This window comes from Epinephelus lanceolatus, chromosome 14 (assembly GCF_041903045.1).
Source record: "Epinephelus lanceolatus isolate andai-2023 chromosome 14, ASM4190304v1, whole genome shotgun sequence".
NCBI lineage: Eukaryota > Metazoa > Chordata > Actinopteri > Perciformes > Serranidae > Epinephelus > Epinephelus lanceolatus.
The window spans coordinates 20,098,724-20,125,675 of record NC_135747.1 but is presented as its reverse complement, the minus strand read 5'-3'; the positions used below and the strand labels follow the sequence as shown (position 1 = coordinate 20,125,675).

The following is a 26,952-nucleotide window of genomic DNA, read 5'->3' as shown; positions in this document are numbered from 1 at the left end:
ATACACTGCGATATAGGTAGTTTAACTTGAGTAAATGACCTGAATGCATCTTTGAACTCTGGTATTTTTATGAGCATATTATCCTCACAGACACTAACACAGCCGAGTTTTATTGTTTCAGCCATGAAAGATAATTTGGACTCAGATCAACTCTATTACTGAGTCAATATCAAGTCATCAAGGCTGCTCGCGGTGGTGGGTTTAATTAGATGGTTTCGGTGGGTGTGGGTGTAATGGCTGGTGGGTGTAAATGAATGCGCACATACAGGAATTGTGTGTGTATGTGTTTGGCAAGAAAACCCGACAAAGTTTCCCACATTTTACTTCTGAGGGCCTCAGGTGTGTACTTTATGGACCTGTCACCATAAATCATTCACGGAGCTCAAAACTGTGAGTATGAGTTACCTTCTATAAATACCTGACATATCAAGCATTTCAGGTCATGTCTCGTGATGTCTGTTTGTTTATTGTTCTCGCTTACAGCTTACAGGCACTAAGGAAAGTCACAAACAGAGGGAGAGAGATGCAGCTGTACAAACTTTACAGTTATTTTTTGATCTATGGAAAAAAGCTATAGATTATGTACGTATCATATATATATATCTTAACTTTAAAAATACCAGTATTTGATTATCATTCTGTAAGATCAGTGACGCATAAGCAGGCCTCACTGTGTCCCATGCACACACACCAGACGTCAGGGAAATAAAACACCAACTCCCACGAAAACTGTTTAATTGACTGCTCAAACATTATTTACACAATTCCAGAGGAACAACACAAGTGCCAGATGACAAAAAAATTGAAGAAGACAGTTCCTACACAAAATAAAAACATAGCATATTTAAATAAAAAGGAAGAGTCACTAGTCTGAATCAAACGTGATGAATTGTCTAAATATGTTTAATGAATCAAGATGTATACAGGATAGGAAAGTGCTTCTCCCATAGAGATTGTGTTATTAAAATCACCTGCAAAACATATCTGCTTGTTTCACCGTTTGCTTTCTGATGATGACATTGAGCTTTGTATTCAAGAGGCGGTTTAAGGCAGGACTGGTCAGCGCCACGATTGATGCCTCAGCGATATCTGGGAAGTGCACTTCAGGACCCGGCGAGTCTACAATCTCCTTGGTTTTACATTCTGGTTTGGATGCTACGCTCCAATAGTTTGTGTTTACAAGGAATGCGACTGCTTGGGACTAAATGTAGAGTAAACCCTAATGCTCAAAAACAAACATTCCTTGTGCCATTTTTAGGGATTTATTGTTGCTTTGGTCTCCTTTACATTAAATCAGTCCCAGTAAGGTTTCTGAATGTGCACAGCAGGACAGCAGGGTGCTTTTGTTGATTGCACTTATTGGAGCGCACAGCGGGGGCAAGTACTGCATTAAAAGGTTTTTGTTTTGAAGGCATCAGTGGCTGTATGTGAAAGTTTGTACTGTTAGTTAGTGGGTATTTTGTGCATTTTCACTCCATGCCATTGTAGCAGATGCAGCAGGAGATTTCAGACATCTGCTTGGTTCCAATGTGTCAAGAGAAACTCAGTCTATCACAGATTACAAGAAAAGAAGGCATTTCAAACAGAGCTTTGACCCAGCGTCCAGCCCACAGTTTTACACAGTAGGATTAATCGATATGTGACATCACAGACTATTAATATTTCTCAACTTGAGGCTAGGCTGTTAGCAACAGTCTCTGTCCTGTATTGCAGCTATATGGTGCTTTACAAGTAACACACATTACATGAATTGCGGCACTATGCAACCTCTATAACCCAATTTCAAAGTTTAAAGGGAGCAGAGCAAGTACAAAACTGCAAGGCAACGAAAAGACATTCAGAAGTTAATATTTTTTGTGCTACAGCCGTGAAAAAAAAAAAAGAAAAAAAAAGGGCTTTTTGATTTTTATTTTAAAAGCAGTAGTGCTGCTTCTGAGGCATTTCACAATGATTTCACAAAATACCACAGCGCACAGGTCGACTAGAGACAATCTGTGTCAGCTCTGAGGCACCACCGCTAAAAGTAAAATTCATATAAAAAAATCACAGGTGAATGGTGTTCGTAACGTGGAAATATGAATGATACAAAAACACTGTGACAGCGACTGGCTTGCTCAAACGAAGAGACACACAATGAGGAGATGTCGAACCCTGAAATGTGAGGCTTGGAATGCAATATTGGTTTTTAAAAAAAAGCACTGGAAATAAAACAGCAAACAGCCCGCTGCGAACGGATATACAGCAGCTGTTACAGACACGTAACAGTTTCACATACACAAGCAGTTCACGGTGAGGCTTTACAACCACCTAGATGACTATGAATTCATTAGGATCATACATTCCTCAATTGTCTAATGTGTTTTGATACATTCAACTACTTATTTTGCCCGTTTTCACTGTTATTGTCCCAGGTCTCTTCCCTGTGTGTCTGTAGATTGGTCAAGCCAGGCTGTGTCAGTGAAAGGCACTATAGAGGAGAAATTACTGCATCACGACTAGACTGACACATACTACATCAGAACAATGTCTAATACATTACTACATGACCTCTTTTGAATTTGTCAATGTCAAGTGTCGAAGTGAACATTCATCCATTGACTGAAACAGGGTTGGACTTCACTTCACTTCAACTCATTAGATTTTTTTTTTGTGTTAAATTGCAAATTTCAGTCTGATGGATTGAACTGACTGAGGAGAAGTGGTAGTCACCCGACAGGATTTAAAACTAAAGCCCCTTCACCAACCAAAAAATTGACACACAGACACACACATACAGTGACATCAGTGGCCCCTGAACACACATTGGACCATGTAACAGCATCCCCAGAATCCTAGGATCATAATCCTGTACTATGTCTCCTCATCAGAATCCAGGAAATACAGTGGTAGTTATTGAAGCCCCCTGTTATCCATCTATCCTGCATTTGTACTGCAGACACTAACAAAAAGAAAAATATGTTGTACTTGAGTGACTGTTTCCAGTGGATTAGCAAAATCAGATGGGCGGCTCAAACAATGACAACAGATTCCACTTTTAAGAATTCAGTACAAAGTTAAACGTCTACAACATCAATAACTGTCACTGCTTTATATTCACACTGAATTACTAGAACTGGATAGTAGCCATACAAAAAAAAAAAAAAAAAAAGCCATTAGCCATTTCATGGTAAATTTGAGATTTAATCTCTTTAATGTCCACTACTTAAAAATAATGTTGGATTTGGTTTAAAGTAGAAGGTTTGTCCAATCATTTCAATAAATTCTTAAGTTGTAACAATCATAAACCCCCTAAGGTTCACATATATTTACTCCCCACATATATGCACACACACGAGTGAACACACATATGCACACACATACACACACACACACACACACACACACACACACACAGACACGCACACACCAACACATGCATGCACGCACGCAATCAACCAGACAGAAACACACACAGCCCTACTCTGGGGCCTCACAGTAATTTAGCTCTACAGAAGATTGAGCCTAACAGTGAGATTGCCACTTTGCTTGCCGGTAGTTGGTCCAGGCAGTCACGTGATCATTGCTGGTCTAGGAGGAGTTCAGCAGGTTGCTAAGGACTGCAAAAAGAGAGGGAAAAAAGGTAAGAACATTTCAGAGTGCTGTATGTGCCTGACATGTGTGTTTGAGTCTTCTTTATAACGTGTGTTCACGTGTGTCTGCGTCCTACCCTGGGGATCCGACTGGGCCTCTGCTGCATCAGCTTTGCGTGCAGCTTCTGGATCTGCTTCTAATCAGACAGATGGACAAAGTCACATAGATGCAAAAACGTGAGAAGAAAAAAAATGAAAGACAAGTTAGTTATCACATGTCAGTTAGGATTTCACAGGCATTTAGTTAACTGACCATAAATTAAGTGTGACAGTGAAAGCACCCAGGGGAGGGGGGGGATTTCTGAGGATGTTAATATTTCTCGGCTCTAATTGTTCATTATCGCCACCGTGAAAATTACTTTCATTTCTTCTGGTGTTAAAGCTCAAAACTACTCGTTTCTGTGCAGTCAAGCATTCCCGTTTATTGTCAGTGGCGCAGCCTCAGCGCTCTACCTGCTGATTACATTGCCATTTACAATCTCCATTCTCTGCCGCTGAGGGAGAATCATTCATATTCATGAACGCTAAATATATACAAAAGTGATTTTTGTATTAGAATTTCCAACATTTGATAAATACCAGCTATTAATAGTCACAGTATGACCCTTTTTCCGAATCTGACTTTTGCCCTACATCGCTTAAGCTGAATGGCCTATTGCTCGTGTTGACTGTAAATTAAAACTCTGCTGATTTGGTAGTATTGGTATGCAGGATGTGTGTGAGTTGACTGTAATTGACAACACTCGCTAAGGGATAAAGCTGAGTCTGCTTTCTCAAAGTCTCAAAGAGAGACTGCTGACCTCCAGAACATGTGATAATCAAACTAAAAGTCACACACACACACACACACACACACACACACACACACACACACACACACACACCACCCATCTCGGTCTTGAGCCGGGCTAAAGGAAGTGTTGCTAAATGCTGGTAGCTTAATTAAAGGATTGGGTTCTGCTATGGTCCGAGTCAGCCATATGCAGTACTCTCCTGCACCAAATGGCAATAGAAAAACAATAAAACTTTGGCTTGCAGGTCACTGAAAGAATCTCTTGTTATCCTGTTATTGTTTGTTTTTTAGTTAGTTAAAGGTCCAGTGTGTAGGATTTAGGGGGGTATATTGGCAAAAAGTGAATATACCTATGTTAATATTAGTTTATAATCAACTCAGAATAAGAATCCTGTTTTTGTTACCTTACAATGAGCCAGTTATATCTACATACAGAGCAGTTCCTCTTTCATTAAGTCCGCCATGTTGTTTCTACAGTAGCCCAGAACGGACAGAGCAAACACTGGCTCTAGACAGGGCCATTTGCATTTTCTAAAGACCTTTATAGTTCTTCTACACGCTTGGCACACAGGGGAGGGCTCAGTTGGTTGCACAAGATAATCACCTTGTCTATTTTTGAAGCACAGTTTCTTCTTCTGATAGGTGAAGTATCCAACGATTGCTCCCACTACAGCCACGGCAATTGCACACAGGATGCCTGCTATGGAGCTGGAGCTGCCCTCTGTAGGAAACAAGCAGAAAAAAGAAACCCAATCATTTACACCAGTTACACAGCTGCAGATGTATAGTCAGCTTTCGGTATTAATTTGAAATGTGATATGAACGCAAAACGTATATGATACAAATGTGTCAGCGTAACATCTATTTAGAGAGATTGTGACATTCAGTGTCAACACCGGGTGCCACTTTCCAGTTAAGTAATGAATGACAATCCAGCAGCAGCGAGGCTCAATGACATGACATAATGTGCGTGTGTGAGAGAGAGACGTCTCATCTTGTCGCAGTATTCTCTGATCCCATTTCACTTGCCTACCCAGCAATTTAGACACCTAAAAGCATTCACATTGACAGCATGAATCTGTCTCCACCTGTAACCCCAGTTACTATGACAACACCCATCTGAATAGTTTTCATGATGTGTCACAGCATTCAGCAAATACCTCTCAGAGTCTGTTAAAGGCAGACAAATGAATGCACGCATACAACCTACGATGCCATGATGACCATGTTTTTTTTCACTGATGAATCCTAGTACATTAAAAATATATTACTCATAGTACAAGTCCTGCATTTGCCTTAATTAAGTAAATTAAGGCTAATATTTAATGGTTATATCAAGCTGCCAAAGCCCTCTGAATTTACTATAAATTAGTTAGACAGAAATTAAGATTACAGACTTAACCCTGTAAAACCCACTGTTGCAAATTTACAACATCACTTTTAACAATTCTAAAAAAAGGCCTGCAAATGTTTTTTTTTTCCTCAAGACCACATTTACATAGTTAATGGGTCCTATTGTTTGTCCTCACAATGCTATTGGATAGAAGAAGTGTTTATAGGTCTGGTCATCTGGCCATGAACTCACTCTACCTGCAAACTTCCCGTTGAGCTCATCCCCTTTTTTTGCATGACTGGATTTGTCAGGATTAAAGTAAGTAAAATTCCTTATATGTTTTTTTTGTGTTTATTACAATGTCTAGAAAATGTACATATGTAGTTATTTTGGAAAACATTCATCAAATTTGATTTATAGCTTGTTATGTCTATGTTGTAATTCTACAACGTTGGGTCAGTGTGGTAGTCAAAATAGCCTGTGCTTCCTTACACATTACATAAGGTCACTGCACTTCTCACATGGTCACAAATTGAAAAAAAAATGTAGAAATTTAAAGTATTAGATGATTCATTGTAACGAAGCTCTAAATGTGCTTTTCTGTTAAAGTTTTACTTAGTTTAGCTTAGACCATAATTAAACACATGAATAAATTGTATGGGGTATTTGAAACTCCAGCATCTATAGCAGTATTTGAAACTCCCTGAATCTTTGTAGTTTTTTGTTTGTTTTTTAACTTCTAAATGATCCTGAGCTATTTTTCTCAGTGTTGCCCAAGCAGCAGTTTGTAGCATTAGGGGATAGAAAAACAGGTTCTGAATGTTCTGGATTTGTTGGGGGGGGATGCCTGTTGCATTGTTCAGGGACAGGTGCAAATGGTCTTGAATGTGAACCTGTAAGTGCTCTGGGGGGATGCATGTATTCCTTTAGTGATTCAGTAACATCTAAAGAACTGCTTTGCCCATCACTACACCAAAGTGTAACAACATCAGCTGGTTCAAACTAACTGATGAACAGAGGCTAATACAAAAGTGGTAAAGTGAGCTCAGCAGTGTGACATCATGTGGTATATAATATATATTTAAACAAGAGTTTAAACTGGAGAAGGATCTGTGGCATGAAAACAAAAAAGGCTGTTTGTAACTTAAGAGTAAATAACACCAGAAGTCCTGAAGTCAGTGAAGATGTGACGGGCTGGACAGAAACCAGAGGATCTGTAACCTCTGTGATGGTGATGACGATGATGATGATGATGGTGTGGGACATGAGTTTCATATTCAGTTTGAATGTCAGAATGAAGCTTAATGACTTCCAGAGAAAGGTATTAGCCAAAGTATTATTTGAACCGTCCATCTAAAGTCATCTGTTAACTGGGTGTTTTGTCTAAAGAACGTTCTTCCTCTGTTTGAGTAACATTGGTTGTACTTTGGCCACGCCGTGTGCCATCCTTCTGTTATTGTATGTAATGTGATATGGTTTTGAAAATGAAAATAAGAAACTGAATGTATTTGCCATCATCCAAAGGTTTTTATCACCTTAATTGGGATCAGTGGACCAACAGTATCTCTTTAGCCCGTGAATTTAACGATCCAATGCCTGCTGGATTGTTTAGGGACAGGTGCAAATGGTCTTGAATGTGAACCTGTAAGTGCTCTGGGGGGATGCATGTGTTCCTTTTAGTATGATAAGCAGAGAGCATAATAGGCCAGCCAGACGGTATTGTTTGAATGTAGTAAACCACATTAAAAGTGACGGAGGAAAAAGTTTTGTAAATATATTTTTTTCCAATATTTTTATTTCTAAATGCTTATTCATAGACCTATGATTGTTGTGTGATTATTACTCATGATATATACTGTTATGGGGCTAAGTAAGCAATCAACCCTGCAAATGAATACTTAAATGTTCTGTATATCTGTTCAGACAAAGTGAATACAAACACAGAAGTTCTGCTCCCAACTATGCCCAACGTTGCAAATTTACGTTTCCCTAAAAACTTACTAAAATGTAAAAAATTTGAAAACTCTTTGATTTCTACATCAGAGGCCTCCTAAAACAATATCTGAGAGGTCAGAAAAAATTTGCTCATTTTTTTCTATATCTGGGTCTTACAGGGTTAATGATAAGGCAGTGCAAAATTTGCCAGCTAAATTAAATCTGTATTTTTATGTTGCAATTTTTAACTAAAATCATACAAACAAATCTGTCAGAGTGAATTTTACACTATAAAATTGTTCTAAATTATTGTTTTCCCTCATTGCATCTCTTCTAAAATTGTTCTTACAGTGGTTACAGTCAACACACAATAACAGAGGCAGTATATGCTGAAGTGGCATTTGATGGAGAGATGGAGGGGTGAAAGGATGTTGGGGTGTGATGCATGAGTCAGCAACTTAACACAAAAGAAAGTATCAAAGGGTTCATTAAATCCAGTGATAAACAAATTTAAACGGTGGGAACATGTGAGTGGCATGAGTCAGAGATCATGCGTGACTCAAAATAAACTTGAAAGGAAGAGGGAATGAGTCAACTCTTATAAAACAGGAGAAGCTAATGAGTCATATCAAGGAAGCACAGGTGGGTAGATAAGGACATGTATGAACATGCATGTATGCAAAACACTCAACATGGATACACCAGTTTTTCCGGTGTAAAAAGGCTGCATGAAGACACAGACACACACACACACACGCACACAGTGTACTTACACACATGCTGAGATAAACTATGGAAACACAAACCTATGGGAACCGTATGTGGTCAGCAGCCACAACCCATATCATATGCTGTATGCTAAAGGCTAAGGTCAGAGGTCAGAAGGAAATCTACAATAGAACCTTCGAACAGCTAAAAATCACACTTTTACAATGTGATGAACTACACAAACTCATTTAGGACTTTTAATACTTACAAGGACAGTTCGCTCCAAAATCAAAATTATGTCTTTTCCCCTCTGACTCTGTTTATTAATTTAGGTGTGAGGTGCAGAGTGTTGGAGATATCGGCCGTAGAAATGTCTGCCTTCTCTCAGAAATAATGGAACTAGATGGCACTCAGCTTGTGGTGCTCAAAGCGGCAAAAAAATACCTTTGAAAAACTCAACAGCAATGTCTCTTTCCAGAGATCATGACCCAGTTACTCAAGATAATCCACAGACTTTGTTGTGAACAGTTTCATGTACAGTAGGAACTATTTTCTTTCTACTGAACTAAACCTGCCAACCGTATCACTACGCAGAAGGAAGTCTACTCATGGACAAGAGGCTTGTGCTTGTGACAGCGTGAGATATAAACATGTATGGCATCCTCTTGGCTGTGCTGTAATGTTAGCTAGCTCAGGTGAGCTAGCTGCTAACACCACTAGTAGATGCATGCTTCCTTCTGCGTGGTGATACACTGGCGGGTGTAGTTTGTCAGAAAGAAAATAGTTCCTACATGAACATGCTCACAACAAGGTCTGTGGATTATCTTGCATAAGTGGTTAATCATTTAATGGCTGTTAAGATTTTCAATTGCGTTATTTATTGGTGTTTTGAGCACCACAAGCTGAGTGCCATCTAGTTTCATTATACTGATGAGAAGGCAGACATCTCTACAGCCGATATCCTCAATACTCTGCAACTCACACCAAAACAATCTAGTTTGATAAACAGCCCTAAAGGTAAGAGGAAAATATGTATTTTTGATTTTGGTTTGAACTGTCCCTTTAAACAGATGCATTGATAACAATCAGAATTGGACAGAGGTGTTCTGACTACAATAAAACTCATTTTTCCATATCTCCAAGCCCTAAAAGCCCATCCTATAATACACATTTCAACCCTAGTGACCTTTTAGTCACTTGGTTAATTTTGACAGGTGAAGTCACAACCGCCCCATTTGCTTCCTTTGCCTGGACTTGTCTTTCGTTAAATATACAAAGATAGTGACTGATGTTCAAAGCAAAGTTCAAGTACAAAAAAGCGGAAAATGTCATGCAGCAGCTGCAGCAACAACACACCTCCTCGGGGCTCTTTGCATGACTCAAGACACAATAAGGGAATGCTTACGGTGCAGGTATGTTTGTGGCAGTGATGGGTGGGTGGGTTAATGTGTTCAAAACAATAAAAAAGAAAAGAGAGGAAGAGAAGAAGGATAACTCACCTTGGGCTTCAGGTTTGTCTGCAATTTAGAAAGAGAGAATGCAAATAAAGTCAGTGACATGAAATGGCACCATTTACAAACTGGTTTAACACTATGGGAATCGCATACTTAATGTAACATGACGGACGGTTTATTTAAACAGGCACAAACACGCACCTGTCATTCTACTGTATCCGTTTGAGAGTAAGGAACTGAGTTTTTTTCAGAGGCAGCACTTCTAACAGATGTAGCGTGACTAAGAGAATTCAAGGTAAAATACACTTAGAGAAGGGCAGGTTCAAACATCGTTTGAACTACAACAATAGGGGAGAGGCATTTTCCGCTGAATCTTGTATCCTGTTTGTATTGTCAGAGGCATGCCAGCAATATCCTGTGTGTTTCACCAGTTTCCAGATGTAGTCACAAACTGCTACGATTGCCGTGTGGCTGCATAGCTACGTATCTGACTGGGGATTTGTGCGATTTGGACTGAAGATGGCATGATGTGTTTATTTTCGTTGTCATGTATAGTTTGACCATGAACTCAAAAAGGCCTTACCATCTGCTTTGGCACCAGAAGCATGTGCTAAAGAGAGAAGAAAGACAAACAAGTGATTAAAGGAGAGAAAGGCATTATGATTTCAAGTTTAAATGTGTTAATGATGCATGTAAAGCACAGATGGCATTAGAAGAAAAAGGGAGGAGCAAGGCTGTTCTCTTTGTGGTAGTTTACACTTCAGAGGCATTAAAAGGTCTAGAGTTTCTGTCCTAACCGGTCTGGGAACACACACACAACTCTGCATGAAATGTCCCTTCTGTACACTCATAGAGATGCAGTTATAATATCAAAGAGATAAAATATCTGAAGGAAACACAGACACTCTATGTGTCTCTCTCTCTCTCTCTCTGATCTTTGATTAGTTCCATATGCAAAACAACCCAGTTATTTCCTTCTGCGCTGCCTGTCTGTATACGCCTGTGACATCATGGCTGCCCTCTACCTGCTTCAACTTGACAAAGCCGGTAATAACAGAGCACTAAAGGAGAGCGCTACTCACCAGATTATAATGATTATAACGACCAAGATGAATCAGCTTTCAGATGGAGAATAAAGGGTGAAAATCAGCGTTTAAGTGTTGCTGTTAAATTGCTCTGAGGCTGCTGGTGATTCAACTTTCTCAACCCAGGAGGTAAAACGAGTCGATTCGATGTCTTGTCACAGGTACAAAGTTCATAAAATTAGAACGACATTCTTGCAGCATGTAGAGCCCCAAGTAGAATGTCTAAGAGGACTGTTTATGAGGCTCTGTCGTGACTTGGTCTTGTGCTAAGGACCATTTGGTCGAGGTGTAACTTTGTATTTTTGATGCCAGACTACAGCCAGAACACCGAGGGCATAAAGATATCTTCTTCATGATTTAATGATATTGTTCATAATGCAGTGTCATAAGACTTGATGCCAGTTACGTCAGAGAGGGCAATGACAAAATGCTGAATGGAGAGATTAGCCTATTATCCATTAAAGTAGCAAAGGAAGTAGAGATTTAAAGGGACAGTTCACCCCAAAATATATAAAATACATATTTTTCCTCTTACCTGTAGTGGTATTTATCAGTCTAGGTTGTTTTGGTGTGAGTTACTGAGTGTTGGAGATAACGGCTGTAGAGATGTCTGCCTTCACTCCACTATAATGCAACTAGATGGCACTCGGGTCGTGCTGCTCGAAGCAGCGAAAAATACATTTGAAAAACTCATGCATCTACTCATGGATGAGAGGCTCTAGCTAATTACTGTAAACATTAATGGCCCAATCGACTGAACAGTAACATAAGCGAGCTCAGGTGAGCTATCAGTATCTAACTAGTACTCTCTTGTCTATGAGTGATGCACGTTTCCTTCTGTATGGTGATACAGCTGGTGAGTGTAGTTTGGGAGAAAGAAAATAGTTCCTACGTGAAACTGCTCACGACAAGGTCTGTGGATTATCTTGAGTATCTTGGGTCATGATTTCTGGAAAGAGACTTTGCTGTTGAGTTTTTCAAATGTGTTTTTTTTTTTTTTTTGCTGCTTTGAGCTCCACAAGCTGAGTGCCATTTAGTTCTATTATTTCTGAGAGAAAGCAGACATCTCTGCGGCTGATATCTCCGACACTCTGCACCTCACACCAAAACAATCTAGACTAGAATAAATAGCACTACAAGTTAGAGGAAAAATATGCATTTTTGATTTTAGAGTTTCAGCATTTACAAAGAAACATCCCATCCACTTCCTGTTTACATGTGTAGAAAGTTTAGGCTAAGAGCACAAACCGTCCGTGTTAGAGAAGGTGTAATGTTCCTTAGAAAGGAGATCGGGCTGATCCTATAGACATCCAGTTACTGTGAGGTTAATCTTACTGTTGCACATAATTTCAAACAGCATGCAGAGTGATAAAAAAAGGCATCCAGATTGTGATAACTAGGAATAAAAGCACAGTTCGGCCAAAACTAAACTATCTCTTCATCAGTGCCTCTTTGTATTTCTAACTCTAACGCCAAAGACTCTTGTGTGCGTCCTTGCATATTTTTTGGCGATAATATCAACAGTAATTGTTATAAGTAGATACTCACCATCAGCTTCATTGTGGATCTGTACTGGATTGTTCTCAACCTCATCTTTCAGAGCGTCTTCCAAGTTAAATCCTACATTTAAAAAAAACAACAAAGATATCATTGGTGACAGAAATGTAATATCAGTTCCTGTAGGGAAATTCACTTTTCACCGTCCCGCCCAAAAGGGATATCTTCCAGATGTTCACCAAAAACATGTAATCTCTTTAACACTCCATACGACACTGAAGCATGATGAATTATTTAATGATAATATCAGCCATCATGGAAGCACTCCTCACTTCACTCCCTCGTGGCCCCTATAGTGAATGCCCTGCAGAGGTGTCCTCGATAGGGACTCTGTAACACTACCTGCTCCAAGGGTGTGACGGTGATCCTGTGAACTAGTGTTGACTTAGATTAAAGGATATTATCTGTCAGGAACAATACCTTACCCTGACTCTAAATTCATTGGGGGAAAACCCGAGCAACTTAAACAACAACATGTGTGACTCAGTGTACAAAAGTCTGGGCAGGGCGAGGTAGGATCGGTGAATTATTTCAGATAAAACCTCAGGGGCGTAATTATCTGGTGATCTATTCTTTCACCTCCACAGATTCTGGACGTTAAATCATAGTGAGTAAGAACTGTGCTTACACTGTAAAGCACACATGAATGTTAAGGACATTTTGAGCCAAGTTTCACTCCAATACACTCTCTCTCCTGTGTTCATGTCTATCTGCTGAGCCTCCTTTCTTCTTTTATATTCTCTGGCCTTTCCATTAACCTAACCACCTTCTCCTCTCCCCTCTTTATCTCTTTCCTTTTGTTTTTACACCTCTCTTTGCCTTTGCCACTTCCCCGTCTCCCTGTTCTCCTTTCCTTATCCTCCTGTCCATTTCTGAACTCTTTTCCTTCCCTCACCACCGTGCAAGAATGCTCCCCTGCCTGATATCACATGGAACAAACCTTCCATAGCAACAATCTCCTTAACACTCGGTGGCACAACCCTTCCTTAGTTGTCAGCATGAGAGGAGCTAATGACCAGCCTGAACATAAAATGACTATCCTTGAGTGAGGGAAAGGAGGATGCTACAGAGCAGATAAGGACAAACAACAAGACTGCCTGGGACAGGCAGTCTTGTTGTTTGTCCTTATGTGAGGGAAAGGAGGATGCTACAGAGCAGATAAGGACAAACAACAAGACTGCCTGGGACAGGAAATGCTGAAATGGGGAGAGAGAATTGAAAAGCGATTGCTATAAAAGGCAAGGTTACATAATAGATGGTGACACCTCAAGGTTTCCTTACTCAAACCGTACCACCCTTAATTTAGGAGGTAAAACTGTGCGGGCCAAAATCCCACCTCGTAACCTTCCAAAGTGATTTGCGCTTTTTGGTGGAAGAGCACATGTGTTTTCCATTTATTTGTTCACAAAATGGGGAGCTGAGGCAAAATGATACACGATATCTCATGAAAACAGGACATGTACATTTTTTAAATGTTTTTTTAAATGACTGATGACACAAAATTATTATAACTGGATAATATCATGGGTATCCCTGCGGTCATATGATGACACAGAGGGGAACTAATATGTTTGACAAATCGTAGTGGGTTCAGAGATCAAGGAAAACACAACACAAGTACTCAAGCCACACAGAGTCGAGCTCCAAACACATCTCCTAATATTGTTAAATAATTCTTAATTAATTCCCACTCAGAGTAATTTCATGTAATCCTGCTTTGTAGGATTTCAACGTTTCCACATGTCATTTGTGTCAATTAAACAGGTCGGCTTCTATTTGGACCCACTGTTACTGTAGTTACTGAAATAAACTGGTTTTAATTATGCTCTCCCGGAGTGCTCTTGTATGATGAAAAGGGCGTCTGAGTCATACTCATAAGCAATTATTTATGGTGTGCCTTAGTGATTTGTTTAGCTGTGAGACTTGGCTCCAGAAAGGTTGATGTTTATATAATGTGGCTTTGGAAATTGTTCAAATGAGAGAAGAGAAGAGTGAAATGAGAAAGAAAGAAAAAAAATCCTTTACCTGTATCCACTTCAGGAGCCTCTTTAACTGTTGGGAAACACAAAGGATAGAATCATGGTTTCATGTGCATATCTAAGATCCACACAGAAAGACAAGTGACACCATTATCCTGATGTGTTACTTTGATATCTGATAAAATGACAAAAGCAGAAATGGCATAATGGATAATTCCTCTACTTTACACTGCATCATATATATACATTAAGCTTTGAATATAGGTGATTTATCATGACTTCAAAGACTTCTGTTGCCACCATGACACATGACATGTTAATTAGAAAGAATGCATCAGAACAAAGCTTCAGAACATAACAGTTAACAGACAAGTTTGTACAGTATCCCCAAGCAATGGAAACACACAAAAGAGAGGTGAGCACATCTACAGAATACATGCGTTCAGCTTTCTCTGCAGCTCATCTATATATATTTATGTACACCTTTACCTTACAGACTGTCCGAAATGCTTCAGCATGTAGCAAGTTCTTACCCACTCTCTCAGGTCACTATTCTATACCAACATAATTCAGGAAAATGCTTGGAAACAAGGGAATTCTTGCCACCAACGTGATCTAATTTGCCGTCTTTTCCATATGTGCACAATATGCACCACAACATCCATATTCTTACCTGGGACAATGAGCTCCACGTCTATACTGACAGGTGGTACTGTTGGGTCTGCAGCAGCAGGTGCTTCAGTTGGTTTTTCCTCATCATGTGACACAGCTGGATCTGCTGCCGGTGTAGCCTCAGGTCCACTCTATAACAAACCAATTATATGACACATAAACATGTAGGAAGGGCACATTAACTGCTCATTACCACAGCAGCTCCTGGATAATAACTGTCATGCACAGCACATGAGCAATTATACATAAAAGCAATGTGGATGTTTGTTAGATGACGGTATATTAGTCGGTTTAGTAGGTTTGACCTTCTATCTCTGCTACTGACCTCGTCCTCCTTGGCTGGTGTTGCACCAGCGCTTGAGGTAGCTTCCTCTTCTCCATCAGCTGTCGGTTCCTCAGCCTTTGCATCCTTATCTTCTACATCAGCTGCAGGCTCTGGACAGGAAAGTGAAGCAGACGGAAGGGCAAGTATTAGATTACTGATGCTATTACTACCTATTTACCCAAAGAGTTATGGCATTGGCTGTGTGGCTGTGTTTAACTGCAATGTTTGATGTATTTTGAAAGCAAAACCAGTCAGTATTTTGCCACACACATTTGCACACTGACAAGGAGAATGGGAGGAGTAGGTAATACGTGGAAGGGGGAATTTCAAGCAACAAATACAGAACTTAGAGGGTCTTTCTTGTGTTTTAACACAAATGGATTCAACACACTACATTTGTTCTTAATATCCTTGTTCTTATTACTCAATATTACCACTGCTGGTATCGGAGAGTAGCATTAAAGTGAAGGGAAAGCAGTAGATACCCGCACACAGCAGCAGCAGTGAATGAAAAATTATTTTGGAAGCGAAGAACAGCATGTGGATTCTACAATGTAAAATAGGAACTGTGTAGTATTTAACTTGTGTTAGAGTTATTATCTGAAATAAGCACACAAAATGTTTATGTATTTCATTTTCACTGCGCATATTTGAACTCCTGTTAACCACCTGGTGTTGCTGCAGGTGCCTCCTCCTCTGTGTCTGCTGCAGCAGGTGTCACTGCTTCATCTTCATCAGCAGGAGCTGCTGGGTCTGCATCCTTGTGTGCAGGAGTCGTCGGTTGTATGTCCTCCTGTGCAGGAGTCGCCGGGTTTGCATCCTCGTCAGGTTTTGCATCCTCCTGCGCGGGAGTCAATGGTTCTGCCTGTTCGACAGCAGGAGTGACTGCTTCATTGGCCTCATCGTCAGCAGCAGGCTCCGGCTCACTTGCCGTTGGTGCTATTTCCTGTATTCAGCACAAGATACGTATCTCTTTAAATTATGTTCGCGTAATGAATCTCTAAACATTTATAGTTAAGAGGGCCCTAAGGTGGTTGCGGGCTTTAAGATCACTTCAGCTTATTTGTTTGTGGTTAACCATCTAAGCAAAACTGATTTGCAAAGTGGAGCTTTACTGAAACACAACACACAGAAGTCAGTCTGCAAAGCGCAGAGACACAGAGGCACCATTACATTTCATGGCAATAAAAGTATGTCGCATATGACTTCCTATTTAATACCCAACCAAGAACTAACATGCCGCATTTTTCAGACATTTGATATGTCTTCGCTTATCAAATAACGGCCTGAGGATTTGGAAATAGATTTTCTCCAGACCTCGGTGAGCTTGAGTATAGCTGCACAGATTGTCACCCAGAAACAGTGAATAATTCAGCTGCAGAGCTGGACAGGGGCTCTGGAAGCTGCCAGGCTTATTCATATGTATTTATTGTGCCAGCACTGCTGTTTTCAGAGGGCATAACCCTTCGAGTTGTGCTTCTGGCAATGCAAGCAAAGAGTTTGTCAGAGTCTGGAGTGAGGACGGAGTCTAAAGACAAAAAGGTTTGCAATGTCACGGTAACCCAAATTTTGAAAATAACCTTTTTAAACTATATCTGCCTTTACATTATTCACACATTATCAGAACCTGCACAGGATCCATGATCCAACCCAAAGTGATGGGGGAAAGATTTGTGATTCTCTGGTGAAATAAAAGACTGACTGACTACAAAGACAACTTATTTTTATTCTTCACCTCATGATTATGCTCAGCTTCCTCATCAGCTGCAGGTTCTTCCTTGTCCTCTGGCACTGCTTCTGCTTCAGGAGTCGGGATTGCAGGAGCTTCTGCCTCCTCTTTTGGGGTTGCATCATCTATTCAGAGATGTGTGAGGAAAGAAAGTGATAAAATAATGAATAAAGAGCACACAGCCACTGAAGTACAGAAGACTTGGACATATCAATTTCAAAAAGTTGAGGGAAAAAAAACACACAAAAGGCTGTGCCGAAACCCCGGTGCTTCAGTGAACATCACACAACTGACTTCTTTTTGAAAAGAAGAAAGGAGGCAGAAGTGGCAGCCCAAACTCTGTCTCAGTGTCTCAAAGGGAGTCTCATCTGCCTTTGAAGGCTTGTAACTTGTCAACATAACATCTATAAAATTTACTGTATTTACCAACATGTTGTGCCCTTTACTGTTCACACATACATGAGCGGAAATGTTGTAAGTCTAATTTAAGATAGAATAGATAGAGCATAAAACTGGTAGTGATTAGTGTAACCATCAGTAATTAAAAACTGCATGCTTCAATCCATCTGTTATCACTTAAAAGCATTAAAAATCATCTGTCTGAATGGTCGTTAAGATGTTGTGGATTCAACACATTCTCTAACACAGACACACACACACACATACACACACACATGCACAGAGCCACACCCTGGTCTGATTGGTCCCTGATGTGAACACTCCAGCCACAACTGGATGACAGACGCATCGATCACATCCCACCTGCCTCGACATCACATGAAGCTTCAACCTCAGCACTGGCATTGCAGCTTGGTACTAATGAGAAAATGCAAAGCGCATGTCTTTGTCATTCTGTGTGTGAGCTGCGCATGGTGTTTGCGTGTGTTTTAACCAGCGCTGTGAGATTCCCCTGTTGCATGTGAGAAGCTGAAACAGCAAAACGGCGCTCTGACTTGAGCATTCTTTGCTCTGCTGATCTAGCAGGACCCTGATGCTGGTTCATTGAGGCAGCAGGTTTTTCCAAACACAAGCACCAACTATTAAGTAAAACATATAACCATTTCGAGATGACGGTGTGAGTGATGCTGTGCTTACTGCTGGCAGAGCTGTATTTAGATTGGATTGAAAAAGTGAAAAGAAATGTACAGGATGGCAGAACAGGTGCCAAAACACTCCTAGAAAACTAGACATTGAAAAATGAAGACAAATCATAGAGTAATAAGAGTCATCTGGATTTTAATTCCCTCTTTTTTAATATGCTCACAGAAAATAATCTAATCTTTTTTAACAGTTGCTCATTGCCAAGTGAGTTTCCAATAAGGATCACTGCGCTTGCCAAGTGAGATCGTATCAGAGTCAGTGAAGCCTTGAGGGAGAACGGCACGAACAGATCTAAAGTACTCCATCAACTGTAAATTCTCATGAGGCACGCGGTGCTGGTGACACCCTGGCTCTCCTTGAGAAACACAAATCCACACACAGACACGCAGAGAACTGCACACAGGCACGGCTAAACACACACCACATGCGTAGAAACATGAATGTGAGACATGCACAGATGCATGGTTACTGAGCAATAAAATACAGGCTCTCTTTGTTTCCTCTCAATCTGTGTTTCTCCGGCACATGTCGCTGTATAAGCTTAGCATCCAAGATAAACAACAATCATCACCCTCGATGGTTTATTAAGAGTCAAACAGCATTCAGAACTAAATCAACAGGGCTGCGTGTGGAAGTGTGGTGTGTGTTTCTGATTCACTTATTCACAGTTTCAGTAGAAATCACTGTCTTCATCAGGTGTACTGTGGAACTTCATTCCACTTGATGAAGATTAGATGCCACTCGATGTGTCTTACCAGTGAACAGGAGGTTCACGATAAGACACAAAGAACTTCTGCAACAGCGCATGCTAAATTTTTCCTTTCATTTTATTATTAATTTGAAAGATCTTTGTTGAGTTTCTGTTCACGTGTGTGTGTGTGTGTGTTTGCATTTCTGTTTTAATTGACAGTAAATTTAGAAATGAGCGAGCACATTTTTTTCATGGCATTGTGCTTACTGTACATGCATGTGTGTGTAAGGTATGTGGTTCTCATGTAACATGTAATGTGTGTGTGCGCGTGTGTGTGTGTGTGACTGCCCCCCATACAAAATGTCTCTCTCTTTCTCTTGCCACTCCATAGAACATTCTGTTCCCATCTATCAGTTTGCCACTTCCTCCTCTAGCTACCTCCGCTGCAAACACTCCCATACACGCCCCCCACTAACACACACACACTCACACCCGCATGCGCAAACACACGTGCGTGCATACAAACCCATAAAACACCTCCTCCACCCCTCTTAGTCCAAACATACAAACAACCACATGTTCACACACATATAAAGGCAAGTTCACTTCACTCTCACACTCGGGCTGAGCTGTGTCCTGTTTTGTGTTAGTGCAGCAGTTAAACAAATTGTTGCACATCCAAACCTCTCTCCCTCCTTCTCTTTGTTTTCCTTTTTGTCTTTAGGACTGTCTACCCCCTTTCCTTTCTCTTTCTCTCTCCCAAACTCTTAACTCCCTTTGTTTCTCTGCCACTGCGTTCCCTTGAGGCTGATGAGTCATCTGTGTGTCTCTGACATGGCCGCACACTATTGTATGAGACTGTACAGCATGTGCAGTGTTAAACGGCAAAAAGGTCCCCAGAGGAAGATTCTTAAGTTAAACCAGGTTACGCATGTGGGAAAACATCATACTGACAGTTCTGTTGTGTTCTTTTAGAAAACAAGTGGCTTGATAGATTGATAAATACACTCCATGGCCACTTCATTACACTTATATTCGTACAATCAAAGCAATCCAGTACAACAGCTCCAACACATACTCAAACATACAGTTAAACATACACCTCTCTGACAGTTGAATAAAAGTTAAACTTTCAGCTGAGCTGTTATTTTGGACTGCATTAGATTTTACAGATGTTCTTAATAAAGTGGCCACTGAGTGAAGATGTGTTTTTGTCTTTAATAGGGACTGGACGTTGACATTTACCACATTGAACATCGACTATGTATCAAACATGCGAGAGGATTTACGCCACAGGAAATATGGAGTGAAAGCCAGCAGCTGGTTAGCTTAGCTTAGCATACAGACTGAAAACAATGGGAAACAGATAGCGTACCTCTTTCCAAAGGTAACAAAATCTGCCTGCCAGCACCTCCAAAGCGTACTACTTAAAATGTTGAGACTCGCTTGAGGGGTTATGTGCCAGACTCTTTCTTGGCCAGGCACGGTAACTTCCTGTAGGCTTATTGTCACTGTTTATTACTGGAAGTTACTGGTTCCCGCCAAGAAATAGTCCAGCACATTACTCTCCGTAAAACCACAAGTTGTCACTTTTACATGTTTTTTTGTGCAATTTAAACAAATGAGATATAACTCATGAGCTTTAGAGATGCCATTGGGTGGATTTTGTTTCCCTTTGACAGAGCCGGGCTAGCAGTTTCCCTCTGTTTTCAGTCTTTGCGCTAAGCTAGGTTAGCCGGTTGTTGGTGACAGCTTCATATTTACAGTGAATACATTAGAGTGGTGTCCATCTTCTCATCTAACTCTCAGAAAGTAAGACAATAAGTATATTTCAAAAAATGCCAAACTATATATTTAAAGCTAAACTTTACCAGTCTACTTGGTGTATGGATGTGTAGGCAGAAAATAGTGGATATAGTAAGACAAGCATATTCTAAAACCCAAAATTTGACTTACTGAGCTTGATAAAACATGGTGAATTCTAACAGGAAGTATCTTAACAGTCGATACATGTGTATGACAAAAAGCAAGGTTCAAAGTGTAAAGAATGTTGTTCTCCCCTCATCGAATATACTGCAGCTATCAACCCAGTTAACATTTGTATGTGGGGCCCATGTGGGTAGAAAATGGGCTGAAAAAAATGGGCCCTATAGGACTGTCCACAGGTTCCACATTGGACCCATGCCAATAGGCCATTAGTGGGTTTACCCAAATGGGCCCCATATTGGTTATGCTAGGGCTACCTGGGTACCACGTGGGTATGGGCCCAAAATGGGCCTCTTTTCTGGGGTCCATTTGGGTAAACCTACCCATGTGGGCAATTGCCATGGGGCCAATATGGAACCTGTGCACTATCCAATGTAAGGCCCATTTTTTTGCCCATTTACTGCTCACATGGGCCCTACGGACAAATGTTTGCTGGTAAGAGCGTAGCTTTAATCTTTAGCAGAAAAATGTTTCTGTAATTGAGAAAAAAATGTCTTTGCTAAAACACTGAAAACATCCTGTAGGAGCCAGAATGTGTATTTAACCTCTGTTGTTTATTATTTGTTTTGGCTGCATGCGTTCTTTTGGTCATGTCCTGTGGTTGTAATGGCATAGTGGCTTGGTTTCATATCATTTTACCTGTTCATTCACCGGCGTGGCGGCAGGTAGACAAAGAGGGTGAGTTGTTGTCTCTGATATTTTCTGTTGACCGTAATATCATGTAACGTAATGCATCATTTCATCTCCTTTTGCCTTAGTTATCTCAGTTAAATAAATACCATAAAATGCATCTCTGGGCTTCATCATGGATTTCTTTGAATGAGTCACAGTCACGAGCCTGCTCAGCCTCTTAGTGTTTTTTTATTAATGGTAGTCGCCACACACCCCTTACAGTATAAGGTAACATCAAAATGAACATCAACTTCCATTTCCTTGTTCTTTGTGTTTCAGCAAGCAGGACTTTTTGATCTCACTTGGGATACTCAACTGATGTGGGCATCGGCTTTTGTAAAAGTTGTTCCTGGCAACACGTAAACAAACAACAGGGTTCATGGACAATGTGGCACCAATCGCGATTGAAAGGAAAGACATGTTCGTAGTGAAAACAGCGAGCACTTCCAGCAAGTTACATCATGTCGGTGAGCTACTATGACAACAGCCACTACACCATGAAGACTGCACTTAGCGTGCTACTCATATCATGTTTCACACACTTCATGGAAGTTTTAGGGCTGTAACGAAGCTTGATGCAGGTGCTGCTGTTTTGTTATCCAAAGGAGTGATAAAACTGTTTACCCTGGCACCTCATGACTCTTAGTAAGCTTGGTAATAAAAAACTGGAAGTCTTTTCATGGCCGTCATGTTCATCTTTTGTGTGGGAAATCAAAAAGAACAAAGAAGTAAATCCTCTTCCTCTAGAACACTACATGTTTAGTTATTTAACAATAGGGCTGGGTGTCTTTTAAAAAGTACAATACCAGTGCCAATGCACATACCCTTAAAGCGATACCGATATCAATAGAGCACTTCATTTGGTACCTTTTTTTCTACTTCATTTTTGACCATTCATGTAAATTGTAATTTCCATAAAATGCCACCAGACGCTACATGTGTGTCATACTTTCAAACATTCTGATGGCATCTTGGCACGTTCAACTGCAAGCTCCTTCAAATACTCTGCGCCCTACTTAAGCATACTACAGACTGTAGGGATCGTAGTGGGCCAATCACAGGTTAAATGCATAAATCGAAGAACGCCTGTGGGTATTGGCTGAGTGCAAAGCCAAACAAATAGTCTTTGCAAATGCAGGTTTGACTGGAGAAGTTTCAATACTATTTAGTACTAGGTTTTTCGGTCGATACCGTAAAAGTACTGTTATCTAGCCTTATGCAACACACAGCATGGTACATTCCACATTACATAAATTAGAGTCTGAGATTTTCTGAATCTTTTGGTTCCTGCCGTGAGATTGTGTGAGATCGCCTGTGTGTGGTTGAATGACTAATATTACGTACACCAATAACCAAGCCTTGTCCCGTAACAGCACACCAGAAACTGTGTGTGCGTGTGTGTCAGGTGATACAACGGCACCTCCACAGAGCATTGTTCTGCCAGGTATGGTTCCATTGTGTGTTTGTAGGACAGAAAGTGCTGTGTTTACCCCAATCATGCACACCTTGAAACTGCCCCCATGGGAGCAGGAGGATGAAGAGAGTGTGTGTGCGTGTGTGTGTGTGTGTGTGTGTGTGTGTGTGTGTCTTTCACTTATCCACCAAAAGAGTGATTTATGTGTTGTTGGTTGAAGGTGTAAACACAGACAAGTCTGCGCACACACATTGTACATACACACCTGCCACACTTCACACGGCTCTTTTGCTTTCATCTGCCTCTAAGACGCACACATGCTCTTCAACTGCCTCATACATACACACACACTGATGAAGCACTCCTATATCCCACATGTTCTGTACATTAAAGTCACACCCACCCACACACACACACACACACACACAGATGCTTGAAGGCCCTGGGGGAGAAGAAGGCGCTGAAACTAGTTGTGTTGTTGGGTGTTGTCTACAGCTGGAGCTGGATCTAGTTACGGAGACACTCCCTATATCCTTCACTTCTATAGCTTGGACACACCGTGCATGATGTGCACACATGCGACTGACCGATCGACCCGTCTTTTTTTGGCAGAACTATGAACCACTCGCATGCAAGCCAGCAAACACACACACCCGTGGAGATTTCCTGCTTTACAGTACACCAGCATCCATTGGGTTTACAGTGAGGTTACAGTTCAGCAATATGAGAAAAAGTGTGTGTGGGAAAGAGAAAGTGTGTGTGTGGGTAAGGGTGGTTCCTCTCTGGTGGTTTGTCTCCCAATAAGAAGTGAACCGGTAGAGTGAGATTACCACAGATCACATCCAAACGTACCAACGTTCAAGTGAAATTTTGTTTGCATAACGATGATCACACTCGCTGTTGATCTTTCTCACTCTTTCCTTCCTTGTATATCTCTTTGTTTTCCCTCCACATTGGCCGTAACATTTTTCTTTTATCTTCCTCCAACATCTCCCCTACTTTCCACCCATCTTTCCCAGCGTCTGTTTTTCTCAATGCTCCCTTTCTCTCCCTCTGAGTTTTATTGCTCGTTTGAACAATCTGAAATCATTGCATGCGCCGCGGGGAAGGGCAGGGGCCCATGGGCCAGCTGAGGAAGAAGGAAGAGGGAAAAGAGAGCAAAAAAATGAATAATGAAGATACAGAGAAGAAAAACGAAGATGGTAGACTTAGGGGATCAAATAGACAAATAAAAAAAGGGGGAAAGAGGAATGAAAGAGAGGGAAAAAGGGAGGGAAATACTTATGTAAGGACAATGGGCCCACCACACCCGTGGGCCAAAACTCATGTCCAAAAAGATATGACCACATTACATGACACACCTATGTCACTGACAACATCTGGGGTGGCAAAGCCATGAACAATCACAGTACCGAGGAAGAGGAGCAGAGCTGCTTTTATTCATTCAGCTACAACAGATTAAAACAAGCAGATTACAGCAAAAGGTGAAATGAATTGACATGCCGACAGGGAGGCAGACAGGCTGGCAGAAGACACTGGCAATTGCACTCACAGACACAGACACGTATGGATGAGTAATGAGGCAGACTGGCAGAGGAAGAGGAGAGAAAAGGCAGAGGGAGAGAAAGATAGGTGAGAGCCAGGAGATGAATGAGGGGGAAAATGAGACAGTGAGATGAAGGCGATCAACACACAGACAGAAATCCAGACATTTATGTAAATGCATATTATATAGACATAGATAGATAGATAGATAGATAGATAGATAGATAGATAGATGTCCTATGAGCGTGCGAGCAAAACATCTGCACACATACAGCTGAAGGCTGGGTTGAATTAATTGGAAAATAAATCATTACCTTGTGCCTTGGCGCCTGCAGCCAGCAGGCTTCCTAATAGCAGAATCCACAGGTATGACATCATGGGAACACGGTGTTCTGGCTGCGATTGAACCGGGGCTCAGACTCCCTTTCCACGGCCTTCAAACTGGACAATTAACCGGCCTGGGGGGCTCAGGTGGACCTGGAGGGCGTGTGTGCCGGTGTGCGTTCTTGCGCGTCGAATCAAACCCGTGGCGTCTCCAAGGTGCTCGGATGCTCGGCTCAGTGCGCGTCGCCGCGAATCTGTCGTCTTCTCCTTTTGTCTGGATTGGAAGAGAGAAGGTCCAGTCTTTATTAAGGTGGGCGGGTCTCTTCTCCCGAATACAGGCAAGGCGGACAGAAGGGCTGTGAAGGCATTGCTTCCACAGCAATCAGTAGCGCTTTACCATTCCTGTGCAATGACTGCGACCAACAGTTTGGGTGTATAGCTGTCTTTATTGGTGCGAGCAAAAAGCCTAATTATGCAGAAACTCCTTATGAAGCATATTCTTTCATTCAAGTCGTCGAGCAATAGTGGTTGTTCCCTTACAGTGAGATAAAGCAATAATAATGTGTCCATCTTTTGCATGAATAAAGTCTAATATTAATAACTGTGTCCTTTTTATTTTAATAAGCAGTCCAGTGCTGATATGATCCATCCCTCCTAAATGTTAATACACTGGAATAGGTTTAATGGCACTTTTAAAAAATAATCTCCCCAATCAGCATTTCTATCCTTATAAAACATTCTCATATAAAGTTTGCTATGATTTAGGGCGTCCGTGTTACTGTCTCACAGCCTCATGAGTCTATGATTTACTTGGATTTATTAAAATATCAGGTTTCTGAAGGGAACACTGAATTACTGGATTTGGAAATTTAGGGCTTTGGTCTGTTTTTAATGTTAAATTAATGCTAGGTTTCTATTTGAGAAAGAAACCACACATGACCTCATGCAAACCAACCAGTAGGTGGATCTGAAAAGAGAGCATGTTCCTTTCCTTTCCTCGGGCTCCTCTCCTTTTCATTACCACTTTGTTAAGCTGCTTCTCTGCCAAATTGAAGTGCTGTTGCTGGTTATGATCGGCAGGTGGCGCCAATCATGCATCATTTCATAGTTCACACCTTTGACCAGTCTTTTTCTATGAGACGTTCAAATCCCAGTGGGTTCAAGGATTTGTCTGACCCTTCCCAGCTGTAGTGTACATATATTTAAAAGTCACGTTTGACAAGTTGATTGTATATAAACCATCACAGGGCAAATTTCCTTAGGTATCTTGGTATCTCAGCTGTTCATGTCCTCCTGAGACCTGAACTTTTGTTTGGTTTGCATTTCCAATTTCTCCTAGCTGTTTGGGATCAGTAGGACCTGATGAGTAGCCTATAAAAAAACTACACACTGTCAGCAATAATAAAGTCATAGTGTCCTCAAACGAGACGATAATACAGCCCCAACATCTTCATACTAGAACTTCCTATTGAACCGTCTTAGCTTGCTTCTGTTGCTAAAATGTTTTTTTTTTTTGGGTCATGTTAAACTACAAACATTATTAATCATAAATAAACAAGTTTCAATGTTAAAATGTGATCAGTTTTGTCCTCTTTTGTGTCGGGATCGGCTGTAGACTGACGTTGCAGAGATGGCTACCATCTTGTTTTTAACAATGGATTAGTGTAATGTGCTCTAACTACCACTAGATGGCACAAATAAGTGTCCACGAATGAGGACAACAGGTCTACGTTAGGCAGAATGAAGAATGATGTAAGGTGCAGTAAACATAAATGTGAGGGTCTCAGGAAGATATTGTACAGCTGAAGTGGTCGAAGGGAGAGGTATATTTGTAAAATAATTTTACAAAAGCATGGTTAGCTAGGTTGCATGAAATACTTCCTTCAAGAATTCCTTTAAAAACAATGATTTTTTTCTCTCAAATTGCTGAAAAAACAAAACAAAACAAAAAACATGTCAACAAAGGTTGTACATCAAAGGACCCTTTTCTCCCAAAACAACACTTAACTTAAATTGTTTT

General features: G+C 40.8%; 1 protein-coding gene across 1 annotated transcript; it reads right to left on the bottom strand.

Moving 5' to 3' along the window:
* Nucleotides 1-718: 718 nt before the first annotated feature.
* Nucleotides 719-25,303, bottom strand: LOC117251633 (uncharacterized). The gene is made up of 12 exons (XM_033618102.2): nucleotides 24,923-25,303; nucleotides 17,206-17,324; nucleotides 16,140-16,416; nucleotides 15,471-15,580; nucleotides 15,147-15,276; nucleotides 14,520-14,546; nucleotides 12,486-12,557; nucleotides 10,436-10,462; nucleotides 9,898-9,915; nucleotides 5,027-5,143; nucleotides 3,707-3,766; nucleotides 719-3,596 (listed from the first exon to the last, which is right to left on the bottom strand). The coding sequence occupies exons 1-12, from the start codon at nucleotides 24,984-24,986 to the stop codon at nucleotides 3,568-3,570; spliced, it is 1,050 nt and encodes a 349-aa protein (XP_033473993.1). The 5' UTR covers nucleotides 24,987-25,303; the 3' UTR covers nucleotides 719-3,567.
* Nucleotides 25,304-26,952: the final 1,649 nt, after the last annotated feature.